Raw genomic sequence first — 27,310 nt, forward strand, 5'->3', positions numbered from 1 at the left:
ATGCTTCTCCATTCTTGTGATGCTTTACTAAGACTTGACTTCGTTCCGGCACTGGTCCCTTTAAACTCCCATTCTCATGTTGTCCACCTCATTCTTCAGCTTTGAACACAGCACATTATTTCTGTTTTTGTGACTGTGTATTCCAGACTTGGCCAACTCATTCATCTTGGCATTTCTTTGCCTCTCGGCACTTACTCAAAATCATTTTTCTCAGTTTTGGTAACCAGCACAAACCTGTTTTCACTGATCTTTCTTGGATTAACCCCTCTGACGTTTGACCTTTCCATCTTTTATGAACCTTTTTGCCTAACTCCAGGAAAACTGATTTCTAAGTCAAAAATTCATTTAATGATGGACTCGGAAAATTAACGTTTATATTCATAGGAAGGTAGCAGAAAACAAAGACTTTTTAAAGCACTTTTTGTCTTCAACTGTATCTGGGCAGTTATTTGGGTCACAATTTTGAAATTGTAAAACTTAAACACAAACATGCATACGATTTTAAATAGCCACCAACAGTTTTCTTTGTCTCAGTTTGGGATATTATTTTAATTGGCTGCAATATTGTTTAACACAAAAAAGTCAGTAAAAAGTCAGTTGTGTATTGCAGAGTATTAATGAACATTTGAAAGTGTTTCCTGAGTAAAATGCTAGCAAATGGCTGGGTGTATAAATTCAAGGTCATTGGGTTTCAATGCTGGATGGAAGACTTTTAAGACTTTAACCTTTCAGTAGGGTAAAAGATTGTGGAGGTTTGGGGGCAATGGAAGGAATTGACTACTTTGTGTGTCCACGAGTGAAAATTATATTTTGGCCCAGTTCTTTTGCACATGGAGCTGCAAGAGGCCACAGAGGTCAGGGCTGCATTCAAGCTGTCCTCAAATGAGACTTGGCTACCCTTTTCTTACAAGTCCCCAAGGAAAAGAGATTCCGTGACCTCTGTTGACTGGTCATTTCAAAGCCTCACAATCATACCGGTAAGGAGTTCTTCCTAAAGCCCATTCCTAATCCTTCTTCTTTCAGACAGTTTTTTTTCTTTTTTAAACTCCTACTATATTTGTCCTCTCACTCTTAGTTTCTTTTTGTCAAAACAATACACGTTCATTATATACCCATTAGGGAAACTTGAGAAAATATAAAAGGAACGGACAAGAAAAAGCTACTATAATTTTAGCTATACTCAGACTAATGAGGTAACTTCATATAATTTATCTGTGTTTTGAATTTTATAGTTATGTACAGGCTAGTACCACATAGTGGGCACACTTCTACGTCTTTTGAAGTAATCATTTATGATATTTTATTTTCTGGCTCTGTAATCATTTATTTAACCACTATCCAATTTGGGGGCACTTAGGTTGCTTCCAAGATTTAGTCATTACAAACAGTGGGGAAATAAATATTCTTTTGCACAACCTTAATTATTACCTTAGGATGAATTCCAAGAGCTAGATTTGTTAGAATGAAAGGCACATGCATTTTTATGGCTTTTGGTATTTTTTGCCAAATTGCCCAGCAGTTTATAACCCCATCCACTAGAGTCTGAGAATAGCTTGCTCTTAATTAATTCACATTGCAGCCACATCCCAAGAACTTGGAAAAGAAAGCTCACTGGCATGAAAAGGTCATTTCATAGCTTGAAGATCATGTTGTAATAAGGGCTTAATGACCTCTAGTGAAATTCCTGTCACCTCATGCCTTTTGGTAAGAAATTTTGATACATTTTTTAGTTTCAGAGCAATAAAAATGAGCAGTAAAGTGGGGAATAGGAATTCTGGAGCAGCGTGTGGTCATGTGCGTGAATGTTCTCAGCATCTCCTGCCCTGAGGGTGCTCAGTCAGCCTGCATGCTGTCCCTTCGTGGACCATGCACAGGGGGACAGATCATAAACAGACATGTATACACGAGTGCAGCGTCTTTGACTTTGCGACAGCCAGGGTCCCCATCAATCACATCTGCTTGGCCTGCAAATCCTGTCACTGATCAAACTATAGAGAGGTAATTAGAGGCTGGAATCCCTGTTGATATGAGTTAGAAAGTGAGGCTACTGCAGTTTCTAGGTTTTAAGGAAAAACAAAGAATTGAGGCCATCACGATAAAGTGTGCTTTTAGGAATACAGTATTTCCTATGGAGTCTTGATTAAAATATTTTTCGCTGAAGTCTTTCATCTGAAATATTTACAAACATACTCTCTTGGGAAAATTCATTTTGATGGCAGCAGCATTTGTATTAAAGGATGAAGATTCACAGCACTTTTTCTGTCTTTGGCATTTGTTTTGTTTGTAACCTAGCAATGTTGAGGGCACTGGATCCCAAGGTAAAGGTTTTTGAGTGGTGTGGTGTCCAATCACCCTGGTGCCCCCAGGTGGGTTACAGGAACACCTGAGGGATATGCATCCCTTGGGCCTTTTTCTCTACTCTTCCTGCCGAGGATAGCGTTATCTGCTTACCCCACTGGACAGTGCAGCTGTTAGCTTTTCTGTATGCTCAGTGGTCTGGGAAGCACTCCTTGCAGACCTGTGCTGGCCTTTGGCTTCCCAGCAGTATGGTAGGCTAGATTCAGATCAGCTGAACCGCCTCCCCCTGCCTCCTGCAATTTACTCAGAAACCTTTTTGAGAGAGTTGTGAGATCCAAAAAGCTTTGGGGCATTTATTAAAGCTTTGGGGGCATTTAGCTAAGATTCTCAGAGTGTTTCTGAAATTCACCAGTACCTTCGCTGTCCTCAATGCCCTTTGCCCTGGAAAAAAGACCTAGGTAGGCTTGGTTTGAGCTCCTGTGTTCTGTGAGTTACTCCATAAACAATAGGAGATGCGATGATAAATGTTTGTTTTTTCCGCTAGATGATTTTCAGGGATATGCAAGTCAGTGGACCTGCTAATTGTTACTGATGTTTACCTGTGGACTCTTAATTTCTCTGCATTCTTGGCTGCGACATGTAGATGTGAAAAATGACAGAGTACCCAAGTTTTCCCTTAAAGTTATGCTGCAGCGCAGATCACTTTCTCACTGTCCACTGCTGAATGGAAGATTGTGATTGGTATAAAATGAGGCATTTTGTAACAATACTTCAGGAAGTATCTGTCAGGTCTTTCGGTGAGTTTCTCTGTTGTAATAAGTTGTAAAAATAGGCTCATGTGTTGAACCTCAGACACTGTCACCTTCAAGGTCCACATAATAATCTCACAGTGACAGATTCTCTTCCCATCTGTCACTGAGAGGCTGAATCATTTTGCCCATTTTCTTGGGTGTTCGCATCTGACTTGTATGTGGTTTCTTATTTTAAAATTAATAGCTTGCACAAATATAAATAGAATGTTTAATCAAGTGATTATGTTCAGGTAAACATATTAGCCTTTTTGTTCCTTGACAACTTATTTTCTATGTCAAAATATTAAGGTTCCCCCAATTGAGAATTGATAATGAAAAATTTATCAATTGGCATCATTAGCCTTATATGAGTACGAAATATGATTTTTCCACATGGAAAAAAGGAATTCTTTTGCTGAACCCTTTTCAAATGTTCCAATATCATTGTTGAATGACTTGTCCTAATTGCTAGAAATAATACAACTTATATATTTATTTTTATTTTTGTTGTTTTTGTTGCAGTTTTTGGCTGGGGGCAGATTTGAACCCGCCGCCTCTGGTATATGGGGCAAGTGCCCTACTCCTTTGAGCCATAGGCACCACCCATAAAACTTATTTTTTAAAATTATTTTTTGAGGTTCAAATAATGACTTATAAAATTGAAAACAGATTGAAAAGTTAATGTTAGTTGAGGCAGAGTGCTATGAGTCAATGGCTGCAATTGTTTTTTGAAGTAGATTTTTTTCAGGGATATGCAAGTCCAAGCCATTTTCCCCACCCTTCTCACCCCCATACAAATCCATATTCTTCTGATGTCTTCTGGCATAAAAATAACTATTTATGCTTTATTTAATTGCATTTTAATCTTATACACTGGGTAGCAATTTTCTTTATTGCTAGGAGAAAAATGATTAAATACAGAATATTTGTCCATGTTTCCTAGTATTTCAAATTCTTAATCAATACCTTCTATTAGTCTTGACAAAATGCTTAAAATTAATGTAGGGTAATAGAATTACATTTGAATCGCTGTTATAAGCCTGCTCAATATTTTTTAACAGAAAATGAGAGAAAATGGCCCATTTCTTCCAGATTCTTCTGTTTGCAACTTGTTACTTCTTAGGGTTTTAGGGACTTGGCCATAGTGGTTACTTTTAGGAACTCGTATTCTCGTATATGCCTAAATATTATTTATTTCTGGTATCCTCTGAATGAAATAAGATATACTACTAAATTGTCCATTTATATTTTTTAAGTGCTGGGGAGGACATACTCCTTTTATTTTGGATTTCTTAAATGAAAATTATAATAAAATTTACAAAGAGTTTTTTTTTTTAAGTAGTATCTTTTATTTTAGAGCAATTTTGATTGACAGCAAAATTGAGCAGAAGATACAGAGCATTCGTGTCCTATCTCATCCAGTTACTGACATCTTTACACCACAATGGTACATTTGTGACAGTAAGTGAGTGAACTTACAGTGACACATTATTGTCATTTATTATCATTATTATTATTATTATTGCTTAATATTTCGATGCCGCCTCTGATTTCTTTTCTGAATGTATTTATGTTCGTTCATTCTTTACGAGGTTTTTGTTTCTAGTCCTTATCTTAAACATTGTTATTGTTAACTTTTAAGCCTCTTTAATTTTGTGAAGGCAAAAAATGGAAACTTATTAAGAGCACATGTATATGCAAAATAAATAAATAATAGAAAAAAGCACACGTATATGCAAAAATAAATAAATAATAGAAAAAAATAAAGCACATGTATTAAGCACATGTATATGCAAAAATAAATAAATAATAGAAAAAAATAAAGTCCATAGTCTGTGTTATGGGTCACTCTTGCTTTACATACTCTGGGTTTTGCCAAATGTATAATGACGTATATACCATGATAGTATCATAAAACATAGTTTCATTGCTCTGAAAATTTTCTTTGCTCTTCCTGTTCTTTTCTCCCTTCCTCTAACCCCCTGGCAACTAGTGATCATTTAACTGTGTTTACAGTTTTGCCTTTTCCAAATGCCATATAGTTGGAACCATACCGTATTCAGACTGGCTTCTCTCTCCACTCAGTAATGTGCCTGTGAGTTTCTTCCATGTCTTTTTTTTTTTTTTTTTAATTAAATCGTAACTGTAACATTAATGCATTTATGGGGTACAATGTGCTGGTTTTATATACAATTTGGAATGCTTACATCAGACTAGTTAACATAGCCTTCACTTCACTTCATGTCTTTTCATTACTTGATAGCTTGTTTCTTTTTAGCGCTGAATAATATTCCATTGTCTGGATGGACCAGTTTATTCACCCATTCCTGAATTGGTGGACATCTTGATTGCTTCCTCCAGCTTTTGGTGATTATGAATCACAGCGTATAAATGTGTGGACATAAGTTACAATTCATTTGAGTAAATTAAAGAGTCCTGTAACAGGATCCTATGTTAAGAATATGTTTAGTTTTATAAGAAACAACCGAACTGTCTTCTGAAGTGGCTGTCCATTTGCATTCTCACCAGCAAAGAATGAGAGTTCCTGTTGCTCCACATCCTCCCCAACATTTGGTGTTGTCAGTGTTCTGGATTTTAGCATTGTGTAGTAGTATCTCATTGTTTTCATTTTTAATTCCCTACGGCCATATGGTGTTGAACATCTTTTCATATGCTTACTTGCCACCTGTGACATCTTTAGTGAGGTATCTATACAAGTCTTTTGCCCTTCAAATAGTGTTTTGACACAAACTCCTTAAATTTTATTAAATATAAAAATTTACTTTGTATAAGATCACAAGTTTAACTGTACAAATGTGGGCTATTTGGAGTTTTTGACCGAGTTCTCCATGCTGAGAACCATTCATGATTTCCTATCTGGACACTGGTTCCTGCAAGGTTTTCTGCTCTGGTAAGTTACGTTTCTCTGTATTTTCCCATCTTACTGTCTAATTCCGGGGCAGCTTTTTCCCTGGGACCTCACTTTTCTGACAGATTTGGGAAAAGCTGTTGATTTTTCAGTTTATTTAGCTTTATACCTGTTAGGATAGAGTGGCTACTTCTAAGCTTCTTACATGCTGGACAGGAAACCGGAAGGATTTTTTTTTTTTTTAAAGAAAATACCCAGAGGATATTTTAGTCCTTCCAAAAATGCATTGTTAGTGAGAATCCTGTTCTTTTTGTAGTAACTCTCTAGGAATTTTCTCAAATAACGTTTCCAGTATTGTTATATAATTCAAGAATGTGGCTTTCATGATTAAAGTCCCAGAGGAGGGCAGAGATTCTAATTGTGGTAATTTTCTAGAAAAAAAAGTATTCAGCACATTGGTTCCTTTTTTCAGGATCTAAATACGTTAAGATAATAGTATAATGTGTCTATTTGTCTATTGTCATGAAATTCCTTAGAACATAAAAAGGTTATATCATTCCCAGATTAACAACAATGTAATACAGATCTCTGCATAATAAAAATATTTGCAATAACTTAGTTCCTTTTGTATTTTTTAGATGTATATTAAATTGCGTCTGTAACATGAGTGTATGCCATGCGTATACATAGGAGAGTGTGTAAGTGTGTGTGTGCACTTTTGTGGTTAGAGAACCCAACTGACTCTTAATACTTTATGATTATTAGTTAACCTGTGTAAGAACTTTTTGTCCTGATCATTTATTTTTCTTTTACCTATTTAGCTCTTATTTTGTCTCAAAATTCCTTTCAGTTATAGAGATAAGATATGAAATTCCTAGGATAAATGTGAAAATATATTAAAGCAAAAGAAAAGTTAACCCCATCGTGTTCTGTCAGCTCAATTTAGATTGCATATCACTTTTAGCACACCCTTTCTCTCTTAAGCATTGGATTTTTTTTTCTTTTTTCTTTTCAAAAAAATTATTACGATAGGTTCATAATAGTTATATAGGGTACATGTAAAGTTTTGATACAGGCATGCAATGCCAATTAATCAAATCAGGGTCGTTGGTGCATCCATCACCTCAGGCATTTACCATTTTTTTGTGTTAGGAACTTTCCAAATCTACCCTTTCAGTTGTTTTAAAGTATTGTTGATTATTGTCACTTTCTTGTGTGATCAAATATTGTTCATTCTGTCTATACTTTTGCACCCATTAACCATCTGCACTTTATTCACCCCCACCCTTCCCAGCCTCTAGTAACCATCATTCTACAGTCTGTCTCCATGAGATCAATTGTTATTATTAATATTTAGCGCCCACATATGGGTGAGAACATGTGAGATTTGTCTTTCTCTGCTTGGCTTACTTCACTTAACACAATGTTTTTAAAGTTAGGGAACGTAATGTTTCATCTTTTCTTTACTTCTTCATGATCAGACATTTTATATCCAGGCAAAGGGCTGCATAGTAATGTATAAAATATTATTCAGTGGTTTGGATGTCCTGTGATCTATTCACCCAGTTTCCGGTTGTTTGGCATTTGATTACGTCTAATTATTATTATTAACCTTTTAATACAAGAAGCAGTTCTGCGGCTCAGTCATTGTCTTAGAACTAGGATTGGCTGTCAGTGTCCTGGTTTTTACCAGGGTGCCAGGAGGCCTTGATGGGTTTCATCCACTTGTGTGTCTCTATCTTTTTCCAGAGAGTTTATAATAGACTTTAAAGTTAATGGGAAAAGAAACAGAATTGTAGTTTGCAGTATTTGAGCTGTTGATCCTGCCATTTTATACATTCAAAAGGTGATGATGCTTTGCTATCATCTGATCTTTAGGACTAAACCAATTATTTAGGAGGAAAATAAAACTTTATCATGCACTGCCCTTTTGAATCTAGAAGCAGTATCTTTGTTTTTAAAGAAAGTGCTTATCTGATAATGTATTGAAAATAATGGTCCTAAAATATTTCTGTATATATACTTTAACCATAATGGTAATCATATGATATATATATTATATATGAGATATATACTATGTAATTGTATACTGTATATTACCATATACGTGTGTTATCTATAGCCCATGTATAATCATTCCGCTATAGATCACTTCTAATCCTTATCTATGTGTACACTTTATAATTTTTTTCTCTTATCTAACTCTTTTTATATAAAATGCAGTCCAGTTTTCTAGTCTGAATACATTTTGCCTACCACAAAAGATTGTTGAGGTATGATGCTAGTTAAATTAGTTAAACTGTAGACATAGTTATACAGAGATATTGTTCGGGTATTTGGCTCCTTAAAATCTCATGCTGAAGTGTGATCCCCAGTGTTGGTGGTAGAGATCAAGTAGGGGATATTTGGGTCATGGGTTAGACCCCTCAAGCATGGGTTGGTGCCCTCCCTGTGGTGCTGGGTGAGTTCTCACTTTATCTGTTCATGTGAGACCTGGTGGTTAAAGGAGCCTGCACCTCCACTTCTCTCTTTGGCTCCTTCTCTCCCCATGTGACTTGCCTGGTGCCCCTTCACCTTTCACCTTGATTGGAAGCTCTCTGAGGCCTGCCCAGAAGCAGATGCTGGATATATACTTGTAAGGTCTGCAGAACTACGAGCCATATGAACCTCTCTTTCTTTACAAATTACTCAGCTTGAGGTCTTTCTTGACAGTAGTGCAAAATGGACTAACACACAGAGTTAGGAGGAACAGTTTCTGTCTCAAGATGTCTTGGCAGTGGTGTGGAAAAACAGATGGTACTAGGACTATTACATCTGGGACAAAGACAGTTGGAATAGAGAAGAAAGGCTGGCTGTGACTGGCCACGGATGATTCTGGTAACAAACTTGATGTGCGGTGGCAAGGGAAAGATTGTGCTCTCTCTTTCTTTCTTTTTTTGAGATCAGAGATACTGAATTTGGTTTGGATCTGCTAATTATTTCATATGTATGGAATGTCCAGTTGGAGATATTAAGGGATCACATGGACTATAGCTCTGGATCTTGAGAGAAAGAGGTCAGGACTGAAGATGCAAAGCTGGATTCCAGCAATTAGTTGCTGAAGTTTGGCGAGCAAATGATATCATAAGCATGTTTTTTGATAGAGGCACAACTGACTTTGTGGGTAGAGCAATTCTTCGTTATTTGGGACTGACTCATGCACTGAGGACTTTTAGCATCTTCTAGCTTCTGGGCTGTACAGGTCAGTAGCACTCTTCTAATTTTATGACATTCAAAATTCTCCTATCCAGAGGGGTTAGGTGGAGGCTAGAGGAAAGAACACCATGGGACCAGTGTACCAATTTGGGTTGTGATCCACTGAAGTGATAGTGTAAAAGTTTTGTCTAAGAGATGTAGAATGCAATAGTATATATATGAACTTAAATAAAAACAGTTAAGATTTTCTAGTATAGTAGACATTAACAAAGTTTAAAAATTAAGCGCAATAACGTATTTTATTGAACCCAACATAACCTGGATATCATTTCAACGATGTAATGAATTCAAAATTAATGAGACAGAAATTCCTATTTTTAAACTGTGCCTGCAAAATCCAGTGTGTTTTTTACATATAAAATACATCTAGATTTGAATTCATCACGTTTTTGCTGCCTGATATTTGCACGTAGCTAGTGGCTCCCTGGACAGCACAGATAAACACTATACTGTCAGGCTGTACACATTACCCAGAAATTCTCAGAAGGAACAGATGTGGTTGGTAAAATGTGGGAAAGCAGAAACGAGGAAAAATCAGGTAGGCACTGACAGCAGCACACGTGATGGTGTGGAGCTGTTAATATCACCGGTGAGCTTAATTTCAGCAACTTGGATCGAATCTGTAACTTGTGTAGGTCTGGCCTTTTCCTCAAGTATTTTGAAATTTTCCACAGCTCCAATTACAGGCCACATCGTAGGTAGCCTCTCCAGTAATACATTTGTTAAACATGTTGCAGTAGTAAATATTTCTTTTAAAACGTGTGTTTCTGGATAATCACATAAAGGCGAATCAATGAAAGCCTTTTTACTTAGCACAGCTGCACAGAGAGCATTTGACTGCTAGGAAAGGCTTTCAGACACTTCACGGGTGTTGTTAGCAGTCAGGAAACATTAGAATATCCACTAGGAGGTGAGTTGTACTCCTGTGTAATGGGTGTGTGCGTCTCTTAAAGTTTTAAAGGGATGAAATAGGTCTTTGCTGTTATTTACCGTGATTATATATATTAACCTATGACACAATGTGTTAATTGTGCAGATTAATCTTTTATCAATTCCTGTCAACATTTCTTAAAACAAATCTAACATTTCTGTTCTGTGTAGGGAATGTAACAAACAAAACTTCGATGCTGTAAAGAGTAAAAAAAAAAGCACAATCAAATTAGGACACTGATTCCTAAAAATCAGTTCAGGAAAAAAATACTACTATTACTCCTATTGATTATAATGTTTTAATGTTATCTATTAACATTTATAAAAGACATACATGCTAAGCTAAGCACTTTTAGGCATTATCTCTTTGAAACGCTAAAAAAGTTACATGAAGTAGAAAGTTACCAGTATTTTACAGATAAGAAAACCAAACCAAATACAGGTAACCAAAAGCATGAGAAAGTCATACGCCTGGAGGATCCTACAGTCCAATCCAGGAAGTCTGATCATCAGGCCTTTGCTTCTAGGCCATATCCTAGTCTTAACTCAGCTGTCTGTACAACAGTGAAAATGTACAGCAGAAAGTATAGACGTGAAAGAATGCTTTTAGAAAGGTAAAGGGTAAGGTGGTTAGAATTCTTGGATGATATTTGGATAAAATGAATATTAGATATTTAATAGCATTGCCAATAAAAATGTCAAATGAATTCTGTGATTGCATTATACATAAAATGTAATATAAATGAAGATAACATTTGGGGAATCCGGAAGAATCACTGCCAGAGCTGAATAGCCTTGGAAATTGATAGATTGCATTTCAGGTTGATCCTATATATTTGGCCTTTTGCTTGCCAGCTAAGTAATGTCTCTCCTCGCTGCTTTCTCAGGATCCAGAGTACTGGTGAGAGACAGAGAGAGAAAGACATGACCATTCTTGTTAGGGGTCTGAAATGACTATCTAGGCAAGATGAACTTGTATCTTGGCTATTGTTGATACAATCTTTTAATACTAATTACTTTTGTTATACCTTTTAATAATACAACAAACACTGTAGTAAAGCCTTTATGTGTTTTGTAACCCTTCTTGAATGAAATAGTCATTTTTTCTACCTTAAACTTGGAACATATATTCCATTAAAAATCAATATCAGAGCAGCATGGTGGCTCATGCCTGGAATTCCAGCACTTGGGAGTCTCAGGCAGGGGGATTACTTGAGCCCAGAGTTCAAGTCCAGATTGAGTAACATAGCAAAACCCTATGTACAAAAAAAAAAATTTTTTTTTTTTTTTTTTTTAAATAAGCCAAATGTGGTGACATGCACCTGTAGTTCTAACTACTTAGGAGGCTAGACAGAAGGATCACTTGATCTCTGGAGTTAGAGGTAGCAGTGAGCTGTGATGACACCACTGTACTCAAACTCTAGCCTTAGTGACAGAGTGAGACCCTGTCTCTAAAAACCAACCAAACAAACAAGAAGCAAATATTATGCTCAGGGTTTTTTCAAGGAATTTGATATTTGGTATCAAATTTTAATTAAATTACAAATAGGAAAAGGGGTAAATGTGGATTCTTAAAAAAAGACAAAACCTAGTTTGCTTTTTAAACAGATTTTTCTGATCACCGAAGAGAACCTTAAGGTCATTCAGTCATTCTTTTCTTTGTTTTCTTTTCTTTAGAATAGTTGTGTTTTAAAAAAATTAACTTGGATTTTTTATTTTGCCTATAAATTATTTCACTTATTCCTAAGCAGTCGTAGTGCTTTTTCAGACAAGTACTCAACAGCCCATGTTTTAGAAAGTGAGTCCGTTTTGAATTTGATAAGGAGCCACTTGACATCATTGTGTATGAGAAAAGGTGGTCAGTAACCATTTCCTTTGTTTCTTACAGAAAATAAATGAGTTAATACTTGATAGTAATCTCTATTTTTTTCTAGGCACAAAAGACCAGTGATGTTATTTCATTACATATTCTATTCACTGTTCTGTATTTCTTTCATTACTATTCAAATGACTTTTCACGATGGGAAAGGACCAATGAATATGTTAATATAGTTCTACTTAGGCAAATACTGACTTTTTTGGTTTATTTTGTAGTTTTAATAACCATGATAGTTTATGAAATTGATAAATCCTGGAACAAATGGTAATAAAGGCAGAGTTAATTCTTTTTTTTTTTTTTTTTTTTTTTTTGAAAATTTAGCTAAACAGACTGTTGGTTGATAGAATTTTTTAAGTTTTAAACAAACTTGTTAAATTTCTGTGTTTGGATAAATTTGACTTTCTTAGTCTTTGTTACATTATTCATAGTAATACAACTTCCAGGAAATCTTGTGTGTGGAACAGATTCTAAGTAAAATATATTAAGTAGTATACCCAAGTATTCATCTACCTCAGAATATAGTAGGTCTTTTTGGGAAATAAGAATAAATGGCATGATTTCTTTTTCTTACTTGGAAAGGAAATTCTAGAACAGCCCATGCCTTTTCGTTTTTGTTTTATGATTTTGTTTGCTGTATCTGACCATCACTGGTTAGTTCTCACCCACTTGGTTGTCTGTAGACTTTTGAAAGTGGTACCATAGGAAACCAGTGCATAGAGCTTGTTTGGTGGGTCTTCATCCTTGGTGCACTTTCTGGACAATCACACGCTGATAGGCTATGGGACACTCCTTATCCCCTTGGCCCACCCAGCTTGTTGAGCCTGGTATCAGTGCAAACACCTGGAGTTCTCACCTCCTTCATGGCAGATTTCCCGGTCTCTCTGCGTGCCCAAGGGGCGTGCTTCTTGACGCCTACTCCATGGATGCGTTTGCGAACGTTGATGGCATATTCCCAGATCACAACTCGTTGCTCACAGATGGTCTTTCTTCTTCTCAGCACTTTTCTTTGTGGGAGCCATGCTGCTCGGCCCAACTTGGAAAAGGCATCCATGCCATTCTTCAGAACCTTCTCTCAGCTTGGGATTCTTACCACCAGCACTTTCTATATCTTAGTCATCCAAGGCTGTTCATTCCTCCTCTGAACTCCCTCACACGTATTTTTCTTCCCCTTTATTTCCACTGCCACTGCCTTGGTTCAGGCCTCATCACCTTCCCCACCTGTGCTGCCGTGGTGGGCTAAGAGCTGGATGGGCTCCCATCTGTGTCAATCCCACATGTTTATAAGCCAACTTCCAGATTACTTCTAGTACTTTCTTTCATAAAATAAAGCTTAAACACATTAGCTTTTGCTTAATATGCCTTCATGATTCTTCATTAACCTATTGTATAATGTTCAAACACATTTCTTCCCCTTTCACTTCAACCTCTCTTAAGTCAGAGAGCCTTTCTTTTTTTTTTTTTTTTTTTTGGAGACAGAGTCTCAAGCTGTCACCCTTGGTAGAGTGCCGTGGCATCACAGCTCACAGCAGCCTCAAACTCTTGGGCTTAAGCTATTCTCTTGTCTCATCCTTCCAAGTAGCTGGGACTACAGGCACCCGCCATAACGCTTGGCTACTTTTTGGTTGCAGTTGTCGTTGTTTGGCAGGCCTGGGCTGGATTTGAACCCGCCACCTCCAGTGTATATGTGGCTGGCACCTTAGCTGCTGAGCTACAGGAGCAGAGCCAGAGAGCCTTTCGGCCTTGTTCACTTGTACTCCCAGCAACTAGCACATAGCAGGAATTAATAGAAATATTTTTGAAGAACTAAATGCCTTGCCATCACGTGTAAGACCCTTCATGACCTGACCCCACTTTACCTTTTGGGTCTTATCTTTAGCTACTTCTCCAGTGAACGTTATATTTCAGCGATGCCTTGATCCACAAATAGGGAGAATTTTGTCTAAGATTTGCCTATGCTCTTCTTCCCATCTGTCAACAACTAGCTTATTGCTAGACCCAGTAGAAAGAATTGCTCTTATATTTATCTACATTTTTTTCAGTAGCCCAACAAATGTTTACTGAGCTCAGGCTATCTGGTAGGCAGAGTTTTAAGTCTAGGGATGGAATTGCTGTTACAAATAAAAAGATAAATCCATGTGTTCCTGCACCTTACGTTCTGATGTGATAGCAAATAAAGAATCTGTCATGCAGTGTTGAAATACAATAGAAGAGAATGCACACATAGTTCTGGGAGGAAGGTGCATGTTTGCCACGGTTGAGATATAGCTTGAGTAGAATGATAGAAGACGGAGACAGGCAAATGGTTAGAGGCACCTGCTGAAGAGCTTAGTGCTGCCCTTCTGCAGTGTTTATATCAATTTGCCTTTGTATTCACCTTCCTGCTTCTACCCTCAGCCCTGGTGCCTGGCCTTTTGTGTGAGGAGCCTGAAACCCATTAGCTGGAGTGGCTTGCATAGCTCTGGGCATGCACAGCTTTGCAGCGGTAGGTCAGAGGACGCTGTGGCTGAACATCTCCATCCCTGGAAGCAATGAAAATTAGATTTTTGTAAAGTATCACAGGAATGGAAAAAAAAGTATCCAATGTACTCAGTACTACTGTGAAACCAATTTATAATCACTCACACTTGTATATGAAAAATGAAACACAACTTTAGCCTAGGATGAAGGAGGGAAGGAGAGAGGATGGGATGGGAGGGATAGTAGGAGATAGTAGGGGGACCACACCTATGGAGCACATTGCAAGTACAGGTTGGATCTATCGTGTGTAGAACACAAATGTCCTAATGCTATAATTGGGTAAATGAGGTGAAAGCTATGTTGATTAGTATGATGTAAGCACTCCAATTTGTACAAATAATCAACACATTGAAAATGGCATAAATGTATTTATGATCTGTGTACAAAAGACTTAATAAAAAAATTAGATTTTTGCTTCAAAGTTAGACTTCTTATTATTTTCATTATCTTGGATGAATTATTTGATCGCTGAATTTTAATGATTGTCTTGTCTAAAATAGCCATAGTAAAAAAAAAATTGTTGGGAGATTAAATGGCTAGAATGAGACCCCACAAATCTTTCTCTGTCTTCCTCACTGGTATGTGTATACCCTAAATAACTGGAAAAGTGGCTCATCCTTAGTAAGTAGTTTTGAATGAATCAATGTATGAATGAATGATCTCATGAATGTAAAGCACAGGAAACAACACACTTGGCACATTAATGTTTACTGAATGTTACTGTTATTATAAGTTTTAAAGTTAGAAAGTTTTGTGTTACAGACGTCCATCCTGATTCTTCTTGTGTGGTGTGGCGCCTGTCCGCATGGGCCCAGGCTCAGGGTCCCTGGTTTCTGTGTCCATGCATGGGTCCAGGAAGAAGGGCTGGAGCACACAGGTGGCTCTTTGATTAATCTCCACTCTTGCTCCCTAGCCCTGGACTAAGTTGGGATAGGCCTTGAGAATTAGTTTGTGCTAGTCCTGTTTCCTGGGGTGAGTCCTCTTTCTGGCTTCCTTTTTTTAGGAGTGAACTCAACTTCTCTCTGATATTTACTTGACACCAAACCCACTTGTCAGAAGGCTGCTTTCCCCTTGCTGTTCTCAGGATGCATGTGGTTAATAGAACAGCACCGGAGGCCAGACACAGCTCCGTGCAGGATGGAACGGATGTCCCCCTGCCAAGTGCTAGAGCAGCTCCAGCTGCCATCCCTCCCCCTGTGGAGAAGCATCCCAGCAGGAGTTCTCAGACTCCGTCACGTGCCATTCAGAACTTCACTTCCCTATGATGACATTGCAAAGCCCAACTGGTAACTCAGGACTGTGGTCCCTCATCAAGGACAGTTCTCTGCAGGACCCTGAGGATCCAAGCTTCCCAGTGAAGGTGACCACTCCCGTCAGCTTGAGGGCACCCATCAGGGCAGGTCACAGGAAGCCTAGTGGGTCAGGACTTTGAGCCACATACCTACCTGTGTCCTCAGCTTCTGGCCCTCCTGCTAGGAGGCAGAATTGTGGAGGAAAAATATACGGGCTGAGTGTTTGCATAGAATTCGTCAAGTCTGTTGTTGACCCTGTTCTTTAGAACTTGGACGCTGGTTGCATTCCTCTGTTAGTGATATTCCTTCCCAAATTCTGCTTAGTTGGGATTTCCTTGGTCCTGCACATTGGAGATACACATTTGAAGCGCGATTAGTGTGTCCAATACCTGTACTTTCCCCACCATGTCTGCTCTAGAGACTTTGCAGCTGAGGTTCTGTCTTCTATGTTAAGAAGTGCAGATGCAGGCTGGGTGTTACAGCACCAGCCCTGTGCACCAGGGGTGGTGGGTTCAAACCCAGCCCAGGCCTGTTTAATTTAAAAAAAAAAAAACAGACAAAGAAAAAGAAATGCAGACATGGACTCTGAGTATCTTTTTTTTTTTTTTTTGTAGAGACAGAGTTTCACTTTATGGCCCTAGGTAGAGTGCCGTGGCATTACACAGCTCACAGCAACCTCCAACTCTTGGGCTTAAGCGATTCTCTTGCCTCAGCCTCCCAAGTAGCTGGGCCTACAGGTGCCCGCCATAACACCCGGCTATTTTTTTGTTGCAGTTCGGCTGGGGCCGGGTTTGAACCCGCCACCCTCGGTATATGGGGCCGGCACCCTACCGACTGAGCCACAGGTGCTGCCCGGACTCTGAGTATCTTTTGAAAGGCACCCAGCACCTGCCCCTAGAATGGCCTCAAATGTCAAATAATTCATCTCTGTTTAACACCCTTTGCCACAACACACGTCTTTTAGAATCCCTGCACAAAAATAAACCTCAGTCTACAAAAAAAAAAGAAAGAAAAAAATGAATGTATGGGCGGCAATTCCTGTGTCTTCATAGCTAAAATAAGAGATCTAAGCTTATGCTATAAATACTCAGAATAGGAATATTGGCCATTTTATGAATCATAGAACAATTTGTAACAATTCAACATTCATTAAAGTATTAAATGTTGCCAGCAAGTGGGAGTGTACAGAAGTTTTGAATGTGATCATCTTATTTGTGTGTATGTCTGGAGTTTCCAAGTCTGTTTCAAATTGTGCTCCTTTTCGTTTTATAAAGCATCTCTCCATTAACTTACAGACATCAGGCACTAAATAAACATTTGTGAATTAAAAAAATGCACTTGTTAGTTTATTCTGACACCTGTTTCCACATATTGGATGTCTCCCTGGGACGTTAATACCTGCTCACTAAACTGACGTTGTGCCTTCCCTCGCTCGGGTTTGGTGGGTGGTCAGCGTTTTCTCTTGCACGTTTTCCTGCTTTCTGACCACTCTGGTTCCCAGTGCCTGGCTTGCCCCTCACCTCTCCCATGGAGCCTCACGGTAATGAGTGTGGTGTGGATGGAATGGAAGGACTTTGGCACGGCTTGGCCTCTCACTGTATATTTATATAAGATTTGGCCAACTCACAATCCCCAAGTGTGTTCGGTTTTTCAGAGTATGTGTGACAGAAGTACTTTTCTGTCACAATTTGTGTTAATGCTGGGGTGAAAAGTGTTATTTGGAAGCTCAGATGTCATTTTCACCATCCTCTGCAGGATGGACAAAGGAAAGAAGGCATGTAGCTGTTGTAATTTTGGGCTATTTGCCCTTTGGAAAGCATCCGCTTGCAACTTGAACGTCTGTTTTTCATGGCTAGTTTAGCAACTATCACTTATAGAAAAGATTTCTAAAATGTGAGTGTAAACTGTATATTTTGGTACTTTAGCACTTTACCAATGAAACAAAATTCTTGCTATTAGGAAAACATAATTGCTGCATTACACATATAGTTTGACTGTTGCATATATTTTGATGTGAGGATTTTTATTTTGTTTTTGAGACCAAAGGCAAATATTTTAAAAGAATTATATATGTGTGTGTGTGTGTGTGCATATATATATAGATATACTCATATGGATCACTGAAACCATTAATGGGATTTATGTTGAGGGTCTCAATGGGTCTGTGGTTTTAGCTCTTAGTTCCATTAATACAAAGTCATTGATGTGATAAACCACTCTCCCATTCTGCAGAAGAATTAAAGATGAAAGGTTGGCCTATAATGGCAAAGTCTGTGTTTGAACTGATGTTTATTTTGTACCACTTCTGATACTTTGATTATTTATATGCCCTGTACAAAACTGAGTTATCAATGTGCAGAGAAATGAGCATAGAAGAATATATTTTTATACTTAATCCTAGCGATTATAAATTAAATGTAATTCCAAGATGCACCTGTCCTTAGTATAAAATGTAGAAGGTGAAGTTACTGTATCACCCAAGTAGATGAAACTATTGTGAAAATATTGAATGAACCACCAAAGATAGGAATATCTTAGATACTAGATAACAGATGAAATTACTTGCTAAATTAATTACGAGGTTTTAAAGGATAGAACATAATTCATAAATTTGAATTATGTTCAAAACTTGACTTAGAGGAAAAATAATGTGAAATAGCTGGGAAATCAAAGAGTGATTTGACATAGTATTGTTATTCCCCCAAATGGTGACACTCACATTCAGGTTCATGACCAAGTCAGGTCAGCCCTGGGAGGAGCTCCTAGATGCCAGGGCTTCTGTGTTGGGAATTTTAATAAGGTACTGATATCTTTTTGTATTTTTATATAAGGAATGCATATTGACATAGAGGTGGGTGGGTAGGTAGATAGGTACAGTACAGTGGTTGAAAGTGCAAGATTGGGATCAGACTCAGTTGGTTTGGGACACAGCTGTATCGCTTACTAATTGTGTGACATTGAGCAATTTAACCTCCTGTGTCTCAGATGCCTTAACTTCATATACATTGAAGCATTGACCTTTTGAGTTGCTGGTGGATAAAACGTGCACAACTCTTAGCGCACGGCCTGGTCTGTCATAAATAAAAAGAAATTGTTGTTGCTACCAAAATAATAATAAAGTGATTGGTGTTTTATGCCATTGTATGATTTTTTTGCATAGCAGTAACCAAAATTGTTACCTAAGCATGATTCCAATCTGTTAGGTTCATTAACAGTTATTCAGAAAGAGGAGGAATTCAGACTCTCTTGTGAGCACAGGTTTTGGAATTAGTTGTTGACCTGTTAGTTGCACCTGCACATCTGGGGTAGGGCTTGAAAAAAAATCGTTATTGTTACTATTTGTAATTTGTTATTGTAGAGGTGAGTCAAGAAAGAGGAGAGAGTGATTTCTCTTAAGAAGTCTTTTTCATACAAAAGCCTAATTTCCCTCTAGTCTAATTCTGTTGCATGTTCTATAGGAAAAGGGACCCACAGGATGGTACTTTTAACCAGTTGGTACACTTGCATTATAAAGCTAAGGATCTGCTATGAAAGTGCGTCAGCCAACTTGGTGCAGTAAATCTTGAATCACTATTCCTGTGTCCCTTACACATGTCACTGTTTAACGTAACATGTTCATGGGCATAAGGCAGGGATGGCATCTTCCTATTTCTCATCACCTGTAGCCACATATGAGTTAAGATGGATATATATTTATGTAAATATGCCCTGTACCTATGAAGAGCAAAAAAAATACCAGAAGTTATGTTTGATTTAGAAAAGGAAACCTTGTGCCTGTGGCTCAGTGGGTAGGGCCCCAGCCCCATATACCCAGGGTGGTGGGTTTGAACCTGGCCCTGGCCAGCTAAAACAGCAGTGACAACTGCAACAACAACAACAAAAAAATAGCCAGGCGTTGTGGCAAGCGCCTGTGGTCCCAGCTACTTGGGAGTCTGGGGCGAGAGAATCGCCTAAGCCCAAGAGTTGGAGGTTGCAGTGAGCTGTGACGCCACGGCACTCTACCGAGGGTGACAAAATGAGACTCTTTTCTAAAAAAAAAAAAAAAGCAAAAAAGTTAAGACTGTTGAATATTGACTGGCTAGCTTCTTGTCATTCTAGTTGTGCAAAATGACCCACAGGCAGCAGCAGAGAAAGACCTGTTTAGGAGAGATGGTGAGAAGTGATCTGGAAAGTCACCCCTATTGTGTGTTTTTATGAATTATGGTCATTGAAGATCAGTCCCTCTTCTTGCTACACATTGCCATTCAGAATATGAGAGTTGTTAGGATGAATGACTTTTGTGCTTATGTGGCTTGTGACTAGGAGAGCTACTGTCAGCAGTGCTCTCAAATCTTTTTTGGCTAATAGGAATATCCAGAGTATTATTCTCGTCCACTACTCATGAAATTGGTCCACAGCCAACTAACAAATCCTAAATGAATAATTTTGCATTAATTGATAAAATTCACTTGTGAAACAAGCAACGTGTACCCACATGTGTGTACCTATGTGTACGTTTATATATGCATATACACAAAAATTAAAATTCTGAGGGTTGTATGGTATCAAAATATATGTTAACAGCATAAATACACAAAGAATGTCACAATCCTAAAATTGATGACTGTGTAATTTTATTAACCTCCTGGGAATCCGTTGAGCTATTGATTCCACAGCAAATGTATTTTGATTAAGATCATAGCAAGATATATTTGACAACACTTCCTAATTATTAGAACCTATTACATAGTTAAAGTCTACAGTCACCTGAGATTGTATGTATCTGATCTTAGCTTAGTCAGATAAACCAACATTTGGTTTCAAGGGCTGTATCGTCAATGCTGTGTAATTACCATGCATTGTATAAAAACCATGTACCTTCTTAGATAGTTTGGCAACATGCTGTGATACTCAGTGCTTATGTTTATGCTAATGGGGCTAGAATCATGAATGCAGAGATTAAGATGCTTCCCATATATTTACAACATAACTTTCAGGCATGGATACAGATTGAATCTGCTCTAGTTGACAGAGTTTAAGTGTTGAGGCTTAGTTCACCAGCTGTGAACATTGTTATCGATGGTGTTTTTTATGGTGGTGGCTGTAAGTGGTTTTAGAAAATAGTAGAAATATTTCCAGGAAAAGTTGATTTCTTATAAAAATTGAGCATGTGAGGTTTTTATTTTTTTTCCATGAAACAAAATCCTCACTTTACCCCACATCTTGTATTGCTTATTCAAGAATAGCAATACAAACTTAAAAACCACTGTATATATCACTAATATAGTGATATTTAAATGGACTAAGTGGAAGAAACATGAACCCTGTCAGGTGCTTATGATTTATCAGTTTTTAACTTCAAACACTCTGTTTCCTTGCATTTTTTTAATCTAATGAGTTTATTACAGCCAGTGGGGAAAATGGTGAAGTATATCAGCTATAAATTGGTACAAAGTACTGAAAGGGACATTAGCCTCTAATCAGATTCTAACAGTTCATTAAATCAGCCTTCCCGGGTCACTCTTTGTGTTTTCTCCTCTCTTGTGTAGCCCTCTGTTAGGAGGCATCTTCTTGCCTTTTCATCTGGGCAAGACCTCCTCCAGGGTAGCAGCAATATCAACTCATTCTTCTTTGTCTACCAACCCAACAGCCTACAGGATGCTTTGTTAAGGTGGATTCCTAGAGCTGCTGTGAGCCTCTGGGCTGGCAGGCTGCAGCAAGGCTTTCCTGGGACTGGGTGCTGGCAGGCCAAGCTGGCTGCCTCCAACCAGGGGAGCAAGTGACTTGCATTTGGGTTTATAATCGGTGCTCAGTGTATAAACCCAGAGTCTTCCATGAAAGGGTTTCAAGTTTAGAACAATTTGAGCTCTCCAGGAACACTTTATTTCCTTCTGCTGTCTATTAGGATGTAGAATTCCTAAAAATTATGGGCAAGTCTAAAGCAAAAGCTTAAAAAAAAGTATCCTGCCAATTTTGCAAATATTGGGATAGTTACATGGAAAGAAAATTGACAGTGATTTGTTTCCTTCTTTTTATTACCAAATAGACTAGGTGGTGGAGGCTTTTTAAATGCTTATTAGTTAACTCTAGAGTCAATTCGCTTTTTCTCCTTGATTTCTCAGAGCAAATATTTGTGATGAGAGGCCGTATAAATTTTATCTCTTAGAGCATTTTTCTTAAACAAAAAGAATACTCGAGAAATAGCAGAAATAATTAGAGCTTCACTATACTGCACTCTGTTGGTATTATTTGGTAATAAAACATGTAATTTATGATTTGTTGAACTGAGAGTTGTTTTTATTTAACTTCCTATTTGGTAGAAAAGCAACTGTATGAAGGTTTAGAAATTCTAATCTTTTCACCATGTAGCAAAATATTTAGAAAGTGATCTTTTTTCCCCCCTCAATTCGAAATAGAGCTTTTTTTCTGTTAATAAGACAACTTTAGTGTCATGTGGTCACATTTTTGTAATTGAGCAAAAGTAACCATTCTAGAAACTCAGTCAGATGTAGTCATCTGAGTTTCTTTGTTCAGTCAACATGAGAATAAGTAACATTGGCATTCTGAACACGCTTTCAAATACGTCTGATGTGGGCCTTAAGCAAGCACTAAAATATGACTCTCTGACTTTCTTCATATGTTCCTGACTTCAAAAAAGTTCCCAAAGCAGTGACAATTAGTAGAAAATAAGCTTGATTTAATCTTTTCCTAAATGTTGTTTGAAATCCTGGTGTGCTACAATATTATAAATAAGGTTTTCCTTTCCAAGAGGCATTAAGATGAATCAACTATATACCAGAAGACAAATTATTTGTTCCTTACTTGATTTCGCCTTACAAATTCACACTTAATCTAAGACGTATGTTGGTTATTTTGAAAGTGGATATTTAGGGGGTGATAGATAGAAATTTTCATTTGATCAGAAAATTGCCGTAATATAAAAATTGAATGTCCAGAATTATATTATCTTGCTTTTAAATTATTTAGGCTTTGACTAATATAAGAATATATAATTTTTTTATCTGATTTTCTTTGTGTATGTCATTGCATATTACAATCTTCAGAGCTAAGGAAGACAGAAACTTGCCTTGTAGTTCCTCTGTGATTGGGAAAGTGTGATGAATCGTTCCAGCCGCATATAAATTAATGTAAGGTTTCCATACTGCAGTTTATTATACTGTGACCTCCAACCCAGAGGTCAGAGAATCAGACTGATTAATTCTGCTACTTGGTCATTATTTGAAAGGAAAGTGCGGGGGTGGGGGGATAATTGGTTATGCCGATATTCTCATTTAATTAGGTTCATTGTAAAAAAAAATAGGTTAGCAGTACTGAAAGTACAATGGAGGAAGCTCTACCAAGACGTCTTCTTTTGAGTGCCTTAGAGTTGAATCTCTCTCTCTCTTTTATTCTCAGAATATCAACACCTTTGAGAACAGAATGTTAATGCTTGATGGGATGCCGGCAGTCAGAGTCAAAACAGAGCTTCTGGAATCTGAACAAGGGGTAAGCAGTGTCCAGTGATGCCCCACCCTTTTCTCGTGACAATAATGGCATTCCTTTCTAGAGCATCCTGAGCTTTGCAGAACACCTCTGATGGTCCCCTTGCTTATGTTTTCTTTCTCTCTCTCTAGTAAAAGTCATTTGAGATTTAGTTGATTCTCCTCCACTGGCAACCTCAGTTAACTCCCTTGGAGGGAGGAGCATCCTCAGCGAAGGAAGGCCTAATGTCCTCCTAAGAACCATACGGCTAGATCTAAATTGGTATAGAAACGCTAATAAAAGTCTAAAGCAGATAGAAATTATTAAAAAATAAAATGGGAATATAACCTCATTGTCCAAATAGCTTGGTGGTTTCTGAGTCAAGGAAGGACAGAGTCCAGGTTTGAGAATGTTACTATTTGTTGGGTGGATTTCTCTTTCGCTTTTGACATTTGTATTATATTTACCTTTTTTTATGCCAGGAAGGCTAAGGGATGGTTGGTGAAATTGAGGTCAGGGAATTTGAAAAATGCCTAAATGTAAAAGAAAGGTTATTTTACTACACATAGCCAAATTGATGAATAAATTTATGGGTACCGAAAATGTAAGAACTCCGAGCACAGATTTTTTTTTAATGACACAGGAGATTTTGTAATTAACCTGTATAACTTCACTAGTTGATCAGTATAATCGGTTGCGGCCTTGGCCGACCACTTTACGTATTTGAAGGAGAAAGTTGTGCTCACGCTCCCGGGTGCACACTGTGACCTGTTTTATCACACCACCCCAGGCTGCACAGAGGGCTGACACAAGGAGGTGGGTCACAGTCTTTCCATTATCAGTGTGCCTCTAATTGCAAAATCAAAAATAAAAATTAACAATATTTTGTACTTGAATGCTCTAAGGAAAATTTAAATGTGAATAAAATCTTACTGTTTTAGTATAAAAATCAGCAGGGATGCATTCATTTGGGATCCCACTGAAAGGGTGAGGATACTGATGTACCTAAAGGACTTCCAAATGGGGACTTTGAGGTTGTGGATCTGCATTTTGAGGGTTTTTTGGTTTTTTTTAATAACTTCCACATTCCCGAGCATCATGTGGCAGAGTGTATGGGCTCTCAGTATAACGTCCTTCATTTGAAACTGATCCCCATCATAGGAGAGGATGTCATTTCACCTTTATGTTCAGCATTGGCTTCTGTGGCTTTGAAATGAACCTTGTGAAGGATGTCAGCCAATAACACCACTCTACAGTCGTGCGTGTGTGTACACGGTAATGACCAGCGGGTGTAGAGTCAGCCCAAGACTCCGTAATAGAGCATCATGAAAGAAAGACTTAGTGACAGCTCCTGACATTTGTTCAATATAGAAACTCTTTCAGAAAAAGTCATTTGTTCAACTGGATTTTTCTAGCTGAATTCATCAAGTTCAAATCTATATATTAATCTTCTAAACCTTATGGATAGTTTCAACCTTTACATTAATCTAAGCACAGGAAGAATTTATTTTATTTCCTTGGAATTTTGTTTTCTTAATCTAGATTCATTATCACTAATTTAATAAAATTGTTCCACAACCCATGTAGATCCTAGCATCTCCTTCAGAGAGGATAGCCTTTTTCTGTTGCTGGTGGGGGGAAAAAGATGTATTTCAAAATGTTGCTTTTATTACATGATCTTTTTTCAGCTTGAAATAGCAGTATCTCTATTGAAAACATTAATGTTGGAGGAAGGCAAAAAACTATAGAAAACTAGTCAGAAACTGTGACCTGGACCCGTGGCCAAAGCCAGCCTGGGGTGTGGCTGTCGCCAGTCCTGGTGATCTTTAACAACATACAGATAGTCTTTTCCCCTTCACTACCATTTTTCAGTTTCAAGGTAAGGTTTGCCTGAAAGATTTAGGTACACAAAAAACAAAGCCAGTATTCCCAGGGGTTTTTGCAATGTGAATAAGAACCCCATGTCACGTTATTTATAGAAAATACGTTTTTGTCCTTAGAAAGGGACAAGAAAAATTGTTGGTTCATAGGTATTTCTGAATGTCTGTTCATGAAAATCAACTTTCTTCCTTGTGATTGGAGCTGATGTTGGTATTTTAACCCTAATTTAGGGTGGAAGGAAATAGAAATTTTGTTTCCTTTAGCTTTGTGCTTTCTTAAATATGAAAGATATAATTTCATTCTTTTTCATAATAAAGCTTTAAGAGAAGCAACCTGTAGTATTTGATGAAATGTGTAATGAATGAACTCTTTATAGACTATAACGTAATTTAATAATCTGTGATACTTTAAATCAACTCTTCTTTAAAATAAGAAATAAAATCTAGAATTTTAGTTATTTTCCTTTTGGCCACTTCACTGGATTTTTCACTGGAAAAGATGGAAGTGGATGATATATACGGTATAATAGTTTGAAGTCTCAGAATTATTTTTAGTTAGGGAGTGCTAGAATTTTGCATATTTCACAACTCTTCCCTCCTTGACTATTGAAGCCTGGTTGACGTTTGATTCTTCATAAGAAAATGTAAACTTACTATTGAAATTTAAATAAATAGCCACGTATGTGATTTGGGTTTTTGAAAAAGATGTGACAAGTTACCACAATGAACGAAAAATTAGAGACTAGTATATGTCAGAAAAATGAATGAGAAAGCCAAAAGTTGGTACATTGGTTGGAATTTATAATCACTCTGAAAAGCCTAGTTTTGAGACTCTGTCTTTGAGATAGATACTAATCTCTCCTCTTTCAGGGAAGAAAAGCTGGTATTTCTTGCAGGCTGCAGATAGCATTTTAAAGATCTGCTACTTTACATGGCCCTTCTGTTTCCGTGCTCCACCAAGGCATATGTTTGCTCTCTCCTTCTCGTTATAAATAGTCTCTTAGGTCTTGTGCTGTAAGCGGGGCTCTGCATGAGTCCCCGCCCCACCTAGGAATTTAGGACCTGATGAACACATTTCAGAGCCTATAGAAAGACTCAGACATAGGCCTGGATTTCTTCTCTGGGAAGTTCTGGCTGCCTTGTCTCATTTTCTTAAAGAGTTTTATGGTGTGTGTGCTAATATCTGTTCAATCAGATTATAAACAGTGGTTCTCAACCTTCCTAATACCTCCTAATGCCGCGACCCTTTGAATATAGTTCCTCATGTTCTGGTGACTCCCAACCATAAAATTATTTTTGTTGCTACTTCATAACTATAATTTTGCTACTGTTATGAGTCGTAATGTAAATATCTGATATGCAGGATGTGTTTTCATTGTTACAAAGGGGTCACGACCCACAGGTTGAGAACCATTGACTTAGAGGGTTGGGACTTTTCCTTTCATTTCTGTCTTGCGTCTTTTGTAGTTCGTGGCATATGGTAAGTGCTCAGTAAATATATATGATTTATTCAAGTTGTCAAGGAGTTATAACGAGCATGGCAAAAAATACAAAACCGGTCAATAGCTGGTCGCCAACTTGTTCTGTCTACCTTACAGAGTTATTGAAAACATAAAAATCAAAATTGTATTTATAGAAATAGGCCTTCCCATTGGTGACGGAGGTTTTCACATTGTGGCCCTGTGAACTGAGTAGATTTGACAGCACATGGACACCAACGTTGGGCATCTTCGCTTTGGAGTTCTTTGACTATGCATTTTTTTTATTACTAAATCACAGCTGTGTACATTAATGCGATCATGGGGCACCATACACTGGTTTTATACACCACTTGACACATTTTCATCACACTGGTTAACATAGCCTTCTTGGCATTTTCTTAGTTATTGTGTTCAGACATTTATATTCTACTTTTACTAAGTTTCACATATACCCTTGTAAGAGGCACCGCAGGTGTAATCCCACCAATCACCCTCCCTCTGCCCATCCTCCCCCCCATTCCCCTATTGTTAGGTTATAACTGGGTTATAGCTTTCATGTGAAAGCCATAAATTAGTTTCATAGTAGGGCTGAGTACATTGGATAATTTTTCTTCCATTCTTGAGAATACTTTACTAAGAAAATATGTTCCAGCTCCA

General features: G+C 37.7%; 1 protein-coding gene across 6 annotated transcripts in view; it reads left to right on the forward strand.

The window, feature by feature from the left end:
* The window catches only part of KLF12 (KLF transcription factor 12), a 490,726-nt gene that overhangs the window by 186,438 nt on the left and 276,978 nt on the right, over positions 1 to 27,310 (forward strand). For all 6 annotated transcript variants that reach the window (XM_053563730.1, XM_053563729.1, XM_053563731.1 and 3 more), the window contains one exon: positions 23,227 to 23,316. In XM_053563730.1, the coding sequence (XP_053419705.1) occupies positions 23,227 to 23,316 (90 nt within the window). The remainder of the gene's footprint in view (positions 1 to 23,226; positions 23,317 to 27,310) is intronic.

The sequence above is a fragment of the Nycticebus coucang genome, chromosome 15 (genome assembly GCF_027406575.1).
Source record: "Nycticebus coucang isolate mNycCou1 chromosome 15, mNycCou1.pri, whole genome shotgun sequence".
Lineage (NCBI taxonomy): Eukaryota > Metazoa > Chordata > Mammalia > Primates > Lorisidae > Nycticebus > Nycticebus coucang.